This window comes from Chlorocebus sabaeus, chromosome 2 (genome assembly GCF_047675955.1).
Source record: "Chlorocebus sabaeus isolate Y175 chromosome 2, mChlSab1.0.hap1, whole genome shotgun sequence".
NCBI classification, from domain to species: Eukaryota; Metazoa; Chordata; class Mammalia; order Primates; family Cercopithecidae; genus Chlorocebus; species Chlorocebus sabaeus.
The window spans coordinates 40,718,204-40,736,001 of record NC_132905.1 but is presented as its reverse complement, the minus strand read 5'-3'; the positions used below and the strand labels follow the sequence as shown (position 1 = coordinate 40,736,001).

Here is a 17,798-nt window from a genome sequence, read left to right as displayed (position 1 = left end):
TAAGGCATTGAAAACTTGAAAAGTCTATAACCATTTAAGAAATTGAAATAAAAATCTGTTTCCCTGTAAATCAATTAGTATGACCTATAGGCCCAGATGGTTTTACAGGAAAGTTTTATCAAACATTTAAAGAACAGTTACACAGAGCACAGAAAAAGAAGAAAGATGCTTTCCCAGTCATTTTGAGGTTATTTTCACCTCGATGCCAAAAATCAAAGATGTCACAAAATCTGCCCTTCAAGCTAAATGTCATCATTTTCATTTTAGAATTTTTCATTGTTCTCTTATTCATACCTCAACATTCCTAAAAGTGTGCTTTGGCCTACTTAGTCCTGCAAGATGCCCCATGACAGAGAATTCTGTAGCCAAGGAAAGGAAAAGAGAATAAGTATAGGTGGTTATCACTTTTTTTTCTTGAAGACAGGCTCTTACCCTGTTGCCTAGGCTGGAGAGCAGTGGCATGATCATAGCTCACTGCAGCCTCAAACTCCTGGGCTTAAGTGATCCTCCTGCCTCAGTGTCCTAAATAGCTAGGAATCCAGGCGCTTGCCACCACACTGGCTGATTTTTTTATTTTTTGTAGAGATGGGATCTTGCTATGTTGCCCAGGCTGGTCTCAAACTCCTGGCCTCAAGCAGTCCTCCCACCTTGGCCTCCACAAGCTCTGGGATTACAGGCATGAGCTACCATGCCTGGCCTGTTCTCAGGAGCATGGATGATAAATTCTGAAAAGTTTAGCAGTATCAGAAATTTTCAGATGTGGAGAAAGAGGAGTTCTCAAACTGCTAGTTTGAGTATAATTTGGTATAACCAACTTTTGAGAGCAGTTTACCAATATCTAGTAAACTTAAAGATGCTTAGACTTTAAAACCTAGCAATTCTAAGTATATAGTGTAAAAACACTCTCATATATCCACAAGAATTTATGACAAATACACAACATTGCAAAATTATAAGAATAAAGGAAAAATAAAACCTTAGTATTCATCAGCAGAAGGGTGGATATATGGTTCTATACGATGGAGCCCTTGTAACAGTCAAGAGAGATGTGAATCTCAAAAAATAACATTAAGTGAAAAAGGAAGCTGATGAAGAATGCATATAGTAAAGTGCCATTTATACAAAGATTAAAAGCATACAAAAAATGCTGTTTACCTACAGAAAAAGTGCAGTTTACCTACAGATACAGAAAAGGTCAATAAACATGCACAGAACTGTTAACCCCAACTGCAATAACAGGGAGGAGGTGGAATGGAAGGAGTAGCGGGCTTCTGCTGTATCTACATATATACCTGAAGGAGATAAGAGCAAATTTTTTAAATTTAAAAAAGGTAGATGATGGGTGTAGAAACTTCCAGGCTGGGTGCAGTAGCTCACGCCTGTGGTCCCAGCACTTTGGGAGGGCTGGGCTGGAGGATCACTTGAGCCCAGGAATTCGAGACCAGCCTAGGCAACATAGCGACCCCATCTCTACAAAATATAGAACAATTAGCTGGACACAGTGGTGTGTGCCTGTGGTCCCAGTGACATGTGCCCATGGTCCCAGCTACTTGGGAGACTGACTCGGAAGGATCACTTGGGCCCGGGAAGTCGAGGTGGCAGTGAGCTGTGATTGTGCCACTTGGCAGACTGGGCAACAGAGCTTGACCTGTCAAAAAAAAAACCCAAATTTTCCATATCTTTTCATATTCTTGAAATAACTCATTAAAAAACAAAAATTGTGCCAATTCCAGTACTCTATTCTAGGGATCTTTTTTCTAGGAATAATAAGGATGAACAACCCTGCCACTGTTATGATACCCCCGGGTGGAAATGTGTCATCTTCCATGATGGCACCAGGCCACAATCCAGAGCTGCAGCCCAGGACTCCTCGCCCTGCTTCTCAATCAGGTAATGACTTCCAATCTTTGAGGATGAAGAGTCTGAAACTTTCTGCACAGATCATTACAAAATTCAGTTATCTCTGATGCTGAATTTCTAATTTCCAAACTCACACTGTCACCTTCTTTACAAAATATGACCTGATTTCTTCAAGCTAAATGTCGTTATTTTCTTCTCAGAATTTCTCATTGTTTTCTTAATCAGTTATACCCTAACTTTTCTAAAAGCGTGCCTTGGCCTGCGTAGTCCTGCAAGATGCTCATTACATAGAATTCTGTAGTCAAGTAAATTTGGTAAATGCATCATTCTTTACCTTCCCTCCTGGAGATTCAAAAGTCACATATTGGAGGCACTGAAAGCCCTACAGTGAAGAAACCCATCTAAGTTTGTTAGGTTCATTGTTTCCCAAACCTAAGTGTTTTGTTTTCTTATAACGCTAATTAACATAGTTCTCCAGAATATGATTTGGTAAATACTGCTCTCCATGTTTTACATTTTGCTTTTAATGTCCACTACTGACCAAGCTCTTTTTAAGGCAGAATTCATCATCTTGGTATGTTGCTTCACACATAGAAGGTATTCACAAGCATTTATTATATCAAATAGTAGCAGCAGATTTTACTCTGTATATCAAGAATTACAAAGGCCACTGCTCTAGGATCTAGATTGCAGTAGGTTAATTATTGCTTTGTTGACTATCTTTAAACAGATGCAATGGATCCACTCCTCTCTGGGCTCCATATACAGCAGCAAAGTCATCCCTCAGGATCTTTAGCTCCCCCACACCACCCAATGCAGCCTGTCTCTGTGAACAGACAAATGAACCCAGCTAATTTTCCCCAGCTGCAGCAGCAGCAGCAGCAGCAACAACAACAACAGCAGCAGCAGCAGCAGCAGCAGCAACAACAGCAGCAACAGCAGCAACAACAGTTGCAGGCAAGACCCCCACAGCAACATCAGCAACAACAGCCACAGGGAATTCGACCCCAGTTTACTTCCCCAACTCAGGTGCCTGTTCCTCCAGGCTGGAACCAGCTGCCTTCTGGAGCCCTTCAACCTCCTCCAGCCCAGGGTTCTCTGGGCACAATGACTGCAAACCAAGGGTGGAAGAAGGCTCCCTTGCCTGGCCCAATGCAACAGCAACTCCAGGCAAGACCATCCTTAGCTACGGTACAGACGCCTTCCCACCCTCCCCCTCCATATCCCTTTGGCAGCCAGCAAGCCTCACAAGCCCACACAAACTTTCCTCAGATGAGCAACCCAGGCCAGTTCACAGCTCCTCAGATGAAGAGTTTGCAGGGAGGGCCCTCTAGGGTCCCAACTCCCCTGCAGCAGCCCCACCTCACCAATAAGTCTCCTGCCTCCTCACCCTCCTCCTTCCAGCAGGGATCCCCTGCATCCTCCCCAACGGTTAACCAAACTCAGCAGCAGATGGGACCAAGGCCACCTCAAAATAACCCACTTCCCCAGGGATTTCAGCAGCCTGTCAGCTCTCCGGGTCGGAATCCTATGGTTCAACAGGGAAATGTGCCACCTAACTTCATGGTGATGCAGCAGCAACCACCAAACCAGGGGCCACAGAGTTTACATCCAGGCCTAGGAGGTGAGGAACACTGTAGCTATTTGTGTTGGTAAATTTGCTGGAGCTAGATCTTAGTAGAACTTCAGTTTTTAGAGTTAATGGAGGGAGTGAAATAAGGATGTAATTATTTGGTTTTGTGGATATGGTGGTGACACTTGATATAACTTAGTTAACTGGATACATTATGCAGCATCTTACTAGTTAAATTTAAGCTAGCTCTCTGAACTGAAATTCAGGTAAAAGTCAACGTAGAGATGTTCATTTTGTTTTTCAAATTATTTTTCCTTGATCTTTTACTAGTAAATTAAAATGTCCAGAAGAAAAATGCATTTTGTTAACAATTTAAACTTCTGAGTTGCTGAAAAATTAAGATTATGCAATAGAGCAGAAATAAAAAGAACAGGGTCTCATTGAAGAAAAGGCCCTTTTAGTTACCAATTTTTATAATCCTAGTTAATAAAATAGTAAGCATGGTACTTGTTAAGTTTGATTAAAGTATTAAAGGGGAATAAGTTCAGAAATCATTGACTTTTATAGTTTTATAATGCCAATGCCTGCTCCTTAGAGAGGGAATTCCACCAGTTATACCTAAAGGAGATTTATTTATTTATTTTGTAAGGTGCCTCTTGTATGAAGAAAAAGCAATGGAGCTTAATGTGTGAGAGGTAAAACGATTACAGTAAAACTTATCCATCTCCATGTTTATTATTTATTCTTATTAATCATTGATCTAGTGCACATGAATGTGCTTGGAGCTTTTCAGTAAGGTATAGAGTATCAGTAATACTGTCATCTGATAAACATACCCCCCACCAAAAGACACCCATTGCCTATCCAGAAAAAAATCCTTGCATCTTTAGTGCAACATAGCAAAGGCATGTTCCCATGGTTTCTGGTGAAGTTAAGTTGCTCATCAGCCTTTCACTCTCTTGTAATTAATTTTGCTGACATGCAGGCTCTAATATTTGAATCGTAAGAAGTTCTTAGAAAATGCAAGAATGTTTCAGCTCCAAATTTCACTGTTCTGGGAATCTAGCCCCGGATCAGTAGAAGCTGGGTAGTCCCTCCTGCAAATGTGATTACTGATATAATTACAGTGGGAGCATGCAAATGGGACTTGTCACTGTTAAAGAAAGGACAAATGCATATTTGTCTACAAAGAGTTTTTCAGGACATTGAAAATTTGGCCCTTAAAAAAATAAATGGCTGGGCGCAGCGGCTCACGCCTGTAATCCCAGCACTTTGGGAGGCCGAGGCGGGTGAATCACCTGAGGTCAGGAGTTCGAGACCAGCCTAGCCAACATGGTGAAACCCCATCTCGACTAAAAATACAAAAATTAGCCGGGTGTAGTGGTGCACACCTATAATCCCAGCTACTCGGGAGGCTGAGGCAGGGAGAATTGCTTGAACCTGGGAGGAGGAGGTTGCAGTGAGCCGAGATTGTGCCACCACACTCCAGCCTGGGCAACAGAGCGAGACTCTGTCTCAAAAAATAAAAATAAAAGTAAATAAATAAATGAATGAATATAATAAATTTTTAAGTGAGTTTAGGTCTTGATGCTTTCATAGAGCAGATGATATGCTCACCTAGGTGATCTGGCCACATCAAGGCCTGTGTTGTAAATGATAAGTGGGTTCTGAGATTCTCGTTAATACAAATTTTCTAAAATTAGCCCTTCCTAAAAGGAACTGATACTTGAGAAAGATTCCATTAGAGTATGGTTTTTGGCACCAAAGCTGTCAGAATCACAGCAAACCTTATGAGAGGAAAGCATAATGATTTAATATAGCATCACTTTGAAGCTCCCGTGAACTGTTTCCAATCTGTCTCTTCCAAAGAGACAAGCACAATATTGGGGGGAAATTTTCTGCAAAGGAGATTGTCATCAGTTTACCTCAAAGGAAAAAAAATCACCAATCTATCCTTAATATCAGGACCCATCTCTTTGTTTTATACTATTTCACATCAATTTGTTTGAAATGAGAGAATTTAGCATATTCCTTTGGTGCCTGTGTTAAAATATGTAAAGTTTTGGGGTCCATTGTTAATTACAGAGAAAAGTGAGCCCTCAAACCTTGCTGTGGCGTGGCCTCAGATCACATTTAGGGAGCAGATTGCCATCTTTTCCTTGGCATGTTCTAAGTGTAAATTTTTTAGTATTTATTTTTCATTTTGACAATGCCTCATATAAGAGATTGTGTTGATTTTTTTAACCATCTTTCCCAACCTTATTATTAAAGATCCTACCAGTGTGACAGAGAGAGCTAAGCCAGTGGAGACTTCATGCAGCTCATCCTTCCTTATTCATTCCATATCTAAGCAAGAGTATAAATTTGCTAGGTAACTGCCTTACTCATTGTTTTCTATTAAGGAATGCCTAAACGCCTCCCACCTGGCTTCTCAGCAGGACAGGCCAATCCGAATTTTATGCAAGGTCAGGTGCCTTCGACCACAGCAACCACCCCTGGGAATTCAGGAGCCCCTCAGCTGCAAGCAAATCAAAATGTTCAGCATGCAGGTTTGTTTTCTGTGATTTGTTCAGCCAGCATTTATTGAGCATTGTGTGGTAGACTTGATAGACAACAGGAGTATACAGATAAATAGTAAGTCTTGGTCTCTTCCCTTAATTTCGAGCCCAAAATAATTATTCTTTCAGGTTAGTAACTTTTGTCAATATATCAAAAGTCGGTGAAATGTCACAGGAACTCAGAAACATCTAAAAGGAGATGGAACTTGAGTTAGAGCAGGAATCAGCAGTTTTTTTTTTTTTTTCTCTGAAGGGGCAGATAGTAAATATTTTTGGCTTTTCGGGTTATATAGTCTCTTGTTGGAGTTACTCAACTTTGTTATGATACCACAGAAAGTAGCCATAGACAATACATAAACAAACGAGCATGGCAGCATTCCAAGCACTTGTTTATTTACAAACCAGCAGAGGCCATAGTTTGCTGACCCCTGAGTTAGAGCTTGCTCAGGTAGTAAAAGGGAAAAAGGCATTTCTGGCAAATGAAAACCACAGACACAAAGGCATGGAGGCATGTTTGGACAACTGCAACTTTTTACATTTCTACACGATACATGTTAAGCTTTGTTTATGCTGAGTGTCTGAATTCTGGTTTAGTGTGATATTTTTCAAACTTCTTCAGTTCAGATTTAATACCAACAGTGTACTACAAAAAGAAGAAATTTTGGAGAGGAAATAAGATACAGGGGAATGGCTAAAAAGTATTTGCAAAGCAGTAATGTATAAGCTCAAACTTCATGTTTCTGGTTGCTTAAGGACCACATGACTAATCCTCTTACCCTTTCTCGTTGAAGCAGTTTGGACTGAGGTAGTGCAACTAGTTTCTGAATTCTCATCCCCACTGGAGTTAATTTAGTAATGTGACTCCAACTTTAATTGTAAATCACTAAGGAATGAGACAAAAATCTGACTTTTACAAAAAAAGTTCACACTATTTCTGGCAGGGAAACGGAAGGGTAGTGCAAACTGCTTAAATTTCCCTATCTGCTAAAGCAAAACTTCATTCCTGAGTTACATGAATTCATGTGTTTTTTTTGTTTGTTTTGTTTTGTTTTTTTGAGATGGAGACTCGCTCTGTCACCCAGGTTGGAGTGCAGTGGCACAATCTCAGCTCACTGCAGCCTCCATCTCCCGGGTTCAGGCAATTCTCTGCCTCAGCCTCCTGAGTAGCTGGGATTACAGGCACCGGCCACCACGCCTGGCTAATTTTTGTATTTTTAGTAGAGATGGGATTTCACCATGTTGGCCAGGCTGGTCTTGAACTCCTGATCTCATGATCCACCCACCTCGGCCTCCCAGAGTGCTGGGATTACAGGTATGAGCCACCATCTGACGAATTCATTTTTTTTTATAGAAAGTTTTAAAACAGGCAGGGTGCGGTGGCTCACGCCTATAATCCCAGCACTTTGAGAGGCTGAGGCAGGTGGATCACTTGAGATCGTAAGTTTGAGACCATCCTGGCCAACGTGGTGAAACCCTGTCTCTACTAAAAATACAAAAAAATTAGCCGGGCGTGGTAGCGCACACTTGTAATCCCAGCTACTTAAGAGGCTGAGACGGAGGATCACTTGAACCTGGGAGGCAGAGGTTGCAGTGAGCTGAGATCACACCACTGCACTCCAGCCTGGGCAACAGAGACTCCATCTAAAAAAAAAAAGTAAGTTTTAAAACAATGACAAAATCATTTCTCATTGTTGCACCCTATCACAGCTATTTTGTGTTTTTATATAGTACCTTCCATGTGTACATTTTTTCGTTTGTTTTCTTTTGTTTTGTTTTTGTTTTTGTTTTTGTTTTTTGAGATGGAGTTTTGCTCTTGTGCCCAAGCTGAAGTGCAATGGTGCAGTCTCGGCTCACTGCAGCCTCTGCCTCCCAGGTTCAAGCGTTTACAGCTTCCCAAGTAGCTGGGATTACATGCCCCACTAATTTTTTAATTTTTAGTAGAGATGGGGTGTCACCATGTTGGCCAGGCTAGTCTAGAACTCCTGACCTCAGGTGATCCACCCACCTCGGCCTTCTAAAGTGCTGGGATTACAGGCCACTGTGCCTGGCCCACATGTATGTGTTTTAATTTCCCCATGCTATCTAAAGTAGCTCTACTCCTGTCTCTTACTTTCTTTTCTCTTACCCTACTTTCTCGTTAGCTTTTACCGCTTCCTGAAAAAATACTTGTCTGTTTGTTAATTGTGTCTCTTGCCAGTTAGACTGTAGGCTCCAAGGATGCAGGGATTTGGTCTGTCTTATTTATTGATGTTACCTCAGCACCAAAGTGCCTTCCACATATTAGGTACTTAATGAATAATTGTCAGTTGAGTGAATATACACAGTATATTTAGTGTATACAAGCATATACAGTGGTCATGGAGTTCCACTTTGAGTTTATAAGGCTGGTTTAGAAAATCTTCTTTGGAGTTAAGGAAAAGTCTGGATAGTGTGAACAAGGTAGTTTGTCCCCTGCCTTCATAGCCGGAGCATGGACTGGCTTCATAACTTCATTATAGGGAACTTTCTAGTCCCCATTTAAAGATGAAAAATAAGGCCAAGTGCGGTGGCTCATGCCTGTAATCCCAGCACTTTGGGAGGCCGAGGCGTGTGGATCACCTGAGGTCAGGAGTTCGAGACCAGCCTGACCAACATGGTGAAACCCTGTCTCTACTAAAAATACAAAAGTTAGTCAGGCATGCTGTTGTGCACCTGTAGTTTCAGCTACTGGGGAGGCTGAGGCATGAAAATCACTTGAACCCAGGAGGTGGAGGTTGTAATGAGCTGAGGTTGCACCAGAGCGAGATTCTGTCTCAAAAACAAAACAACAGAAAAAGTGAAAAATAAAAGGGATAAAATAAACTACAAAGTTACACAATTAAACGGGGAGATAATGCAAGTAGCTATAGGAAAATCCCAAAGACCCAGTAAATAAATAAGCACTACAGCAAGGCGGGTAGCAACTTTTGTCTAAATTAGAAATAGCTGAGAAGACTAGGACATGTGCCACATGATTCACCAGGGACTGTGCAGGATTTGCAGCTTCCAGATGGGTCATCTAGTCAGTTGGCTCCCACCAGAGGCTCAGCTTCCAGATCAAGATTAACTACTTTTTACCACATCAGGGCAGAGGAAACCTGTCCTTGGTGTTCTTTTCTTTGAAATGCAGCATCCATATATCACACACATAGCCTTTGAGAGTCATTATTGTTTCAGTTTTCCAAGAAGCATTTTTAAATGTCCTCATCATTGTTGAGGTTTTCCTAAGAGGACACTTCACATTCTTTGTTTCTCTGGCTCATTTATAGCAGAGTTATTTCACTAGCCTATAGTGCTTTTTAAATTTAATTTAATTTAATTTTTGAGACAGGGTTTCTCTCTGTCACCAGGCTGGAGTGCAATGGCGTGATCTTTGCTCACTTCAACCTCCACCTCCCAGGCTCAAGCAATTCGCCTGCCTCAGCCTTCCAAAGTGCTGGGATTACAGGCATGAACCACCCGAGCCCCGCCACTACAAGTCATTTTAAAACAATGAGATGCTGCCTTTCTCATTATTTAATCTGGAAGAAAGTAAACTTCTTAATCTTTAATATGTTAAATCTTTAAGATACCATATGGGAATATAGAAACTTTCTCCTTCTCTATTATATGGTCATTGGGAATGTAAGCATTTATCCCACAGCCACATCTTCATGGTTTAGAAAACTCACAGGAAGTATGTCAACAGCACATTTATGTTGGTCAGTGGATATGTGGGTGATGGATGTCTCTCTGAGTAATGTAACTTGAGTATCTTAATACCAATGAGATAAAAATATTTCTGAAACTATGACTTTTTTTTTTTTAAGGTGGTCAAGGAGCTGGTCCTCCTCAAAACCAGATGCAGGTGTCCCACGGGCCACCAAATATGATGCAGCCCAGCCTCATGGGAATTCATGGCAACATGAACAATCAGCAGGCTGGTAGTTCTGGGGTTCCTCAAGTGAACCTCAGCAACATGCAAGGCCAGCCCCAGCAGGGCCCACCATCTCAACTGATGGGCATGCACCAGCAGATTGTGCCCTCCCAGGGCCAGATGGTCCAGCAACAAGGAAGCTTGAACCCTCAGAACCCTATGATCCTTTCAAGGGCCCAGCTTATGCCACAGGGCCAGATGATGGTGAACCCTCCGAGCCAAAATCTTGGGCCCTCGCCCCAAAGGATGACCCCACCCAAGCAGATGCTTTCCCAGCAGGGCCCACAAATGATGGCGCCACATAACCAGATGATGGGGCCTCAGGGACAGGTTTTGCTCCAACAGAACCCAATGATAGAGCAGATCATGACCAATCAAATGCAGGGGAATAAGCAGCAGTTTAACACTCAGAACCAATCCAGTGTCATGCCGGGACCAGCCCAGATAATGAGGGGACCAACTCCGAACATGCAAGGAAATATGGTGCAGTTTACGGGACAAATGTCAGGACAGATGTTGCCCCAGCAAGGGCCTGTGAACAACAGTCCATCTCAGGTTATGGGGATTCAGGGGCAGGTCCTGCGGCCACCAGGGCCCAGCCCACACATGGCCCAGCAGCATGGTGATCCTGCTACTACGGCAAATAATGATGTCAGTTTGTCTCAGATGATGCCTGATGTTAGCATGCAACAAACCAACATGGTCCCCCCTCATGTACAGGCCATGCAGGGAAACAGTGCCTCGGGAAACCACTTCTCAGGCCATGGGATGTCTTTCAATGCGCCTTTCAGTGGAGCTCCCAATGGAAATCAGATGTCCTGTGGTCAAAATCCAGGCTTCCCAGTCAATAAGGATGTCACGCTGACGAGCCCATTGTTGGTCAACTTATTGCAGAGTGATATCTCTGCAGGCCATTTTGGGGTAAACAATAAGCAAAATAATACCAACGCAAATAAACCGAAGAAGAAGAAACCCCCTCGGAAGAAGAAAAACAGTCAGCAAGATCTAAAGTAGGTTGTGATGGTTTTGCCTCAAATTTTATTCATTTGTTTTCTATGTGGATAACTTTTTTTGATGGAAAATTTTACATAATATAAAACTAGAATAGTATAATGAAATCCCCCTGCTTCAGCAGTTATCAACTCACAGCTTATCTTGCCTTCATCTGTACTCTCTTCCATTACCTTCTTGAGTATTTCAAAGCAAATTCACTTGGTAATACTTCAGTGTGTGTCTCTAAAAGATAAGGACAGTTTTTAATATGCCCGCACAATATTGTTAGCACACCTAGAAAACTAATAATTCCTTAGTACTCTCATATCCGGTGTTCAAACTTCCCTGATTATCTCAAATTTTTTTCTTACAATTTGTTCAAATAAGGATCCAAACAAGATTCATATGTTGCAATTGGCTGGCATATCTCTTAATTCTACAGTGTCAGGGGGGTTTTGGCAATCAGAGCCTGAAAAGTAACCAGTGCTTCCATATGGTAACTCCACAAAGCACTGACTTCAAGCCTATGATGGCTATTGGGGAACCAGAGAGGCCAAATGTGTTTTGGAAATTAAAACTACTGCTGTCTCTCAAATAGAAATGGTTTTTTTGCACAGGTGCCTTTCCTTTAAAGGCTCTTTATCATCCCTAGAAGCTTAAAACCCCACGCTAAGATGATTGGACCTTTTAAATCAGTTACCCTTTCAGTAAACGTTCTCCAGGTGAGTTATATTGCAAGATCATAGCAGGAAAGGCAATTAACAATTTATATTTCATTTCCTGAAGCTAAGTATTAATTTGTGTTTCTGGGTTCGATAAAATGTTTCCAAAAGGAATATTCATTGGGCTGTATTTTGTGCCTTTAATCATAAAACTAAAATTTAGAGACATTTATTATGAGGAAATAATGGCTAATGAATGTAAAACAGGTTAATTGAAACAAATTGTTAGAATTATAGAAAAAGAATCTAGAAACTTTATTTCAACAAGCTTAAATGTTCAAAATTAAACCAACTACCTTTAAGCCTTCCCACAATATTCTTTGTACTGTGTTATATCATGCTCACTTGCTGCTTCTTGAATCTTATACTTTAAAAGCTTATCATGGTATATTATTAATAATAACATTTTTCTGAATTCAAACTTAATTATCTCATTTTTCTGATAGCTCTTTCTCAGTTAAATTCTTTACTAGTATCAATCTGTGGGAATAATTATTTAATAAATATTTTATTCTCTCGATAGTCTGGGAGTAAAATTGCAAGGTTATTCAGTTGCCTCTAGTGTGCATTTTTTGCCATCTTCACCAGCCCTTAGGGAAATTGCTTACTTAGGTCTACAAATTGTGAAAGCGACCTTATACAGCATCAGGACTCCTAGGAAAGGGAGACAGTGGGTTTACAGGAAAAGTACCTGCTTCCAGCTCTACCACTAGTTCACTGTGAAATCTTGGGCCTGTTTCACACACCTTTTTGGGCCTTTGTTTTCTCATTCATAACATGAGGGGGCAGGCGGGGCGTGGTGGCTCATGCCTGTAATCCCAGCACTTTGGGAGGCCGAGACGGGCGGATCACGAGGTCAGGAGATCGCGACCATCCTGGCTAACCCAGTGAAACCCCGTCTCTACTAAAAAATACAAAAAAACTAGCCGGGCGAGGTGGCAGGCGCCTGTAGTCCCAGCTACTCGGCAGGCTGAGGCAGGAGAATGGCGTGAAGCCAGGAGGCGGAGTTACAGTGAGCTGAGATCGCACCACTGCACTCCACCCTGGGCGACAGAGCGAGACTCCATCTCAAAAAAAAAAAAAAAACCATGAGGGGGCTGGACCAGATATTTGAGATTTCTTAGCTCTACAATTTTCTGAAAGTAGGGGTTACCACTGAATCTTTGCCTGTAATTTAAAGTGAGAGAAGTTTTACAAGGAGCAAATTGTGCCTGTAATTTAAAGTGAGAGAAGTTTTACAAGGAGCAAATTGTTACAGGGGTCTGGATGTGCTAAAGATCTGCTTCAGGTTCTAAATTTCCATGTGCTAGGGGGCTTTTAAAATGGATTTTGGTGGCTTATGAAACTGTACACAGTAGAGTGAGACAAAACACTACCTAAAAGTGGGTGAACAAAATCAGGGCAAAGGGAAACTAAAGATAGAAAAGAAAAGTACAATTAGTACTGAGATTACAAACAAAATGAGGCTCGTGATCTGTCTTGTTCTTTGAGAATGTGGATGTTAGTAGCTACATTTTCTTCATTTTTTTCTTCCCCACTAAAAATTTTAAGCTACACCCAGGTAAAAGTGAAGGCATCTCAAAGCCAATAGAGATGTCTGCACATTCTGCAGCAAAATTTTTGTTGTGGTGATGTCAATCTTTATTTGTTCTCTGAACACCATTTCCATCAGCCAACCTATACAACCTTTTGCAAGGTGTTATGAATTGAGCCCCCACTGTTATATCCACAAAAAAGAAACAATCAGACCCTGTAGTTGAATTTGATCGCTACATTGGAGATAGTGTGGTTTCACAGGAATAATATCTTATAACATTGATAGCCCTGTGATCAAGTCTTAAAAACATCTAAGGAATGGGTGATTACATGAAAATTATTGCATCAGGAATTTGTGGAAAGCATTTTGAGTAAATACAGTGCTGTTAGATTAAGTGGATTTTAACATTTAATGAAATTGCCAGATTATTTTTATGCCAATATTTAATGTTTTATCCACACTAGAGAGAGATGAATAATGGTAATACAAACATTTTAGTTCCTCTGAAATAGAGGAAGGGTTAAGCTAGTTTTGTGTATTTTCTATGCAACTTATTCTAAAATATGTTACTTTTTTTTTTTTTTTTTTTTTTTTTTTTTTTTTAGCACCCCAGATACTCGCCCAGCTGGTCTGGAAGAGGCTGATCAGCCACCATTGCCTGGAGAACAAGGAATTAACTTGGATAACTCAGGCCCTAAACTGCCAGAATTTTCAAACCGGCCACCAGGTGATAACATGTTAGCTAGATTATACACTTATCACATGTGCATGTGGCATTCAAGGCTTCATTGTCTTCGAGGAAACAATAGTATTTTATCTGCTAACTAGTCTACTTCAGTGATTTAGTGTGTCTCGCCTTGGTATTAGGTAAAAATTTCAAATATAACTTTTGAAGGCACATACACACATTCTATTCAAATTTGTCTTTGTTATTTTAAGTCCTCATAAAATTGGACTGAAATGTGGTTGGGCACGATGGCTCATCCACCTGTAATCCCAGCATTTTCGGAGGCCAAGGTGAGCAGATTGCTTGAGCCCAAGGGTTCAAGACCAGCCTGGGCAACATGGTGAAACTTTGTCTCTACAAAAAATTTTTTTAAAATTAGCCGGGTATGGTGACACACACCTACAGTCCCAACTACTCAGGAGGCTGAGGTGGGAGTTTCACCTGAGCCCAGGAAATTGAAGTTGCAGTGAGCCATGATCATGCCACTGCACTCCAGCCTGGGCTACAGGGGTGAGACCCTGTCTCAAAAAAAAAAAAAAAACCCTGAAATGTGAAGTGCCTCTTTATTCTTGTCAATGTCAAGGTTCTAGTTGGCATCAGAATAGGATAAGATTAAATGGAGAGATGATTTCACTCTAATCCTGCTTACCTGCCTTTCCTGCAGTGTTTCTTCCTGGGGCTTTTTCAAAGCAGGAAACTACCAGGGTTTAAAACAAGGTGATCTTTTTTATAGAAGTTTCATTATTGAGTCTTTAAAATATAAAAAAGATATAAAGAAATAAAAGAGACACCCATTTTTCTGCCACGTAGGTTAATAATTTATAATAAATAGGACCAATATTGGAAACCCCCTTTGTTGTACCCTGATTATAAAATAATACTATCCTTTAAATGTTGAAAAATTATGTCAAAGATGGAAAAGCTCCTAAAACTAATTCATTCAAACATGGATATTATAGAACCAAAGCCAGCTGCCACAATATCTCTAAACCTAGTTATCTTGGCCTGAGCAATGACTTGTAACTTTATTCCCCTATGACACGGTTGAGGATGCACAGCCCTTCACACTTAGGCTACTCTCCCCTGTGTGTACAGAGGGTATGTTTTGTTTCTTCCTCACTAGTTATTTCAGCTCCTTTTTGGCATGAAAATGAGAGTGACATTATTTTAGGAATAAACTTTAATCTACCCCTGATTTATGTATTTTAAAAGTGAATCCAAACAAAAAGCTAAATCCATCATTATATCAATATTTTGTGTTATTTATTACAAATTGTTTGGGCATATCACACTTCCCATCAGTGAGATGCAGCGGCATAGCTGAGACTGAGTGCTCATCAGTCTTTGGGGAGTATGTCCAGAAGGCATTGAGAGCAGGAACATGCCTTCTTGCCTCAGACACATCTGAGCTCTTCTATATTATATGAATCCCAGGGTCTTTGTATACATTTATTGCCTTCTTTCTGCAAACTGGGGACTTGCAGGCTGAATTTGGCCTATAATGGGTTTGAGTTGCTATGCAGTGTCTTAAACAAAAGTCTGAATTTAAATGCCTTTAAAGAGGGCATCTGCTCTGCAGTTTGGCATTGTGGATAGGACTCTTGCTGTCTTATACCAGTCCACTTCTATTCTCTACTACCTGCTTGACCCCTAAAGGCATAGAAGTTTGCATTCCCTGAGTAATAAATTTGGTTTGTGATTGTGTTACGGGCACTGTGTGTGTCCTGGCTTTCCCTCTTCACCATTCTGTCACATCAACCCCAATCTGTCTTATCATTAGTGCCTTTTGGACTGCTGCCTCCAGCTTCTAGACTCTGTAGCAGCCATGCCCTTAACTGTTACCTTTGAGAGGCTGCTGTATTGTCTATGCTGTCCTCTTTGGTATTTACTGTCTGGTGGGCTGATTTTAAAGATAAAAGGCATCCATGTCATAGCCCTGACATCAACAGGCTTTTGCAGAAATTACGATTTTCTTAATGTGGGAACCCCAGATTGAATGTGAAAAATAGGAACCCGCTATATTTGACTATATAGTCTAAAGGACAATTGAACCATAGAAATGCCATATGTTATTGGCTTTATAAGGGTCAAGAAGGTACTCGGGCCTAAAATAAAAAAGGATTTTTAAAAAAATCTTCAAAACTGGATTCTACACATTGTATTCATTGATACCATGGAAATCTTTGGCCAGAAGACATTAATTAGCTATTGAGTACTGAGTCTGACCCACAAAATTTGGTAGCTGCTCTATGAAAATGTTGAGTCAGCATTTCTTTTGACCACCAGAGCCAATTGCTCTTATTCCTACACCTTCTTAAAACCTCCCCCAATGTACTCTTCATGCAACAATGGAATAAATCTAGTTTGTGGAACTGGAATTTTATCCCATATATGCACAGCTGTATGCCCACTTTTTCCCACAGAACTACTGTTATTCTTGGTTTGCATATCTTTTTTTTTTTTTTTTTTTTTTTGAAACAGAATTTTGCTCTTGTTGCCCAGGCTGGAGTGCAATGGCGCAATCTTGGCTTACCACAACCTCTGCCTCCCAGGTTCAAGCGATTCTCCTGCCTCAGCCTCCCAAGTAGCTGGGATTACAGGCGTGCGCTATTATGCCCAGCTAATTTTGTATTTTTAGTAGAGACGGGGTTTCACCATGTTGGTCAGGCTGGTCTCGAACTCCTAACCTCAGGTGATCTGCCCGCCTCGGCCTCCCAAAGTGCTGGGATTACAGGCATGAGCCACCGCGCCTGGCCAGTTTGTGTAACTTTTTATCTTTTCTGATTGTAAGGTTTTGGTTCTAAAATGCCAAGTAAAATCTTCACAAAAAAGAGAATAATTTGAGATGTTGCCCTCTGCTTATCTAGAAGACATTGTCCTTCAGGGTTCTTTTTCCAAAATTTTTTTTTTTTTTTTTTTTTTTTTTTTTTTGAGACGGAGTCTCGCTCTGTCGCCCAGGCTGGAGTGCAGTGGCCGGATCTCAGCTCACTGCAAGCTCCGCCTCCCGGGTTCATGCCATTCTCCTGCCTCAGCCTCCCAAGTAACTGGGACTACAGGCGCCCGCCACCTCGCCCGGCTAGTTTTTTTGTAGTTTTTTTTAGTAGAGACGGGGTTTCACCGTGTTAGCCAGGATGGTCTCGATCTTCTGACCTCATGATCCGCCCGTCTCGGCCTCCCAAAGTGCTGGGATTACAGGCTTGAGCCACCGCGCCCGGCCTTTCCAAAATTATTTTTTATTCCTGAGGGCTATGCTTCCGCCTTCCTTATTCTCCAACTGTGGATTCATGGAAAATATTTCTCCAAATAGAGATTTGCATGTAAGAAAGTTAAGTGCAAATTAATATCCATAAAAACTTCAGTGCCCTAATTTTATTTTCAATGTGTATCTCAGCTTCCATTAACTCCTACTGTTTATTAAACTGATTTACATCTGAAGGGCAATTTTAATTCAGTTGGTTTCCCCCAAAGGATTAATCCTGAAGGATGCGGCGTAGTGTATGGAGCCAATGAATTGAAATAATTTTAAATTCCTCTTTCTTAAGGAACTGAATCCTAGAATTTTATATTTTACTTCTGTTGAAAGAATAAAAAGGTTGTCTTCAATGCTGTTATTTTCAATAAAACCACATCTTTAAAAAAATTATTTCTATGCTAACAGAAGAAGTGAATCCTAAATGCTTTACTTCATTCACAAGTACATTGAAATATTGATTATGACTACATGAGATCTGAATCTTGGGTAGACAGGCACTTGCTGTTGATGGAGTTTTTCTCATTTCATCTGAATGTTTGGCTGGTATAGACACAGCCATTTTCAGTGCATAGCACAGAAAATCAGGCTCTTAGTACAGTCATGGCTCATTCAGACCCTACACACCAAGGAGCTCCAGGTTT

The 17,798-nt window shown here is 41.0% G+C and overlaps 1 protein-coding gene across 6 annotated transcripts in view; it reads left to right on the top strand.

Annotated features, from left to right (window-relative positions):
- NCOA6 (nuclear receptor coactivator 6) overlaps positions 1–17,798 on the top strand; it is a 120,283-nt gene that overhangs the window by 69,834 nt on the left and 32,651 nt on the right. For 4 of the 6 annotated variants that reach the window (XR_012089861.1, XM_073008105.1, XM_008021472.3 and 1 more), the window contains exons 6-10: positions 1,762–1,890; positions 2,591–3,484; positions 5,836–5,982; positions 9,819–10,935; positions 13,783–13,904. Coding sequence is in view for 5 of the 6 variants with exons in the window: in XM_073008105.1 (XP_072864206.1) it covers positions 1,762–1,890; positions 2,591–3,484; positions 5,836–5,982; positions 9,819–10,935; positions 13,783–13,904 (2,409 nt within the window). In the remaining variant the exon portion in view is untranslated. The remainder of the gene's footprint in view (positions 1–1,761; positions 1,891–2,590; positions 3,485–5,835; positions 5,983–9,818; positions 10,936–13,782; positions 13,905–17,798) is intronic. The other 2 variants (XM_008021501.3, XM_008021496.3) reach the window with 2 other exon arrangements.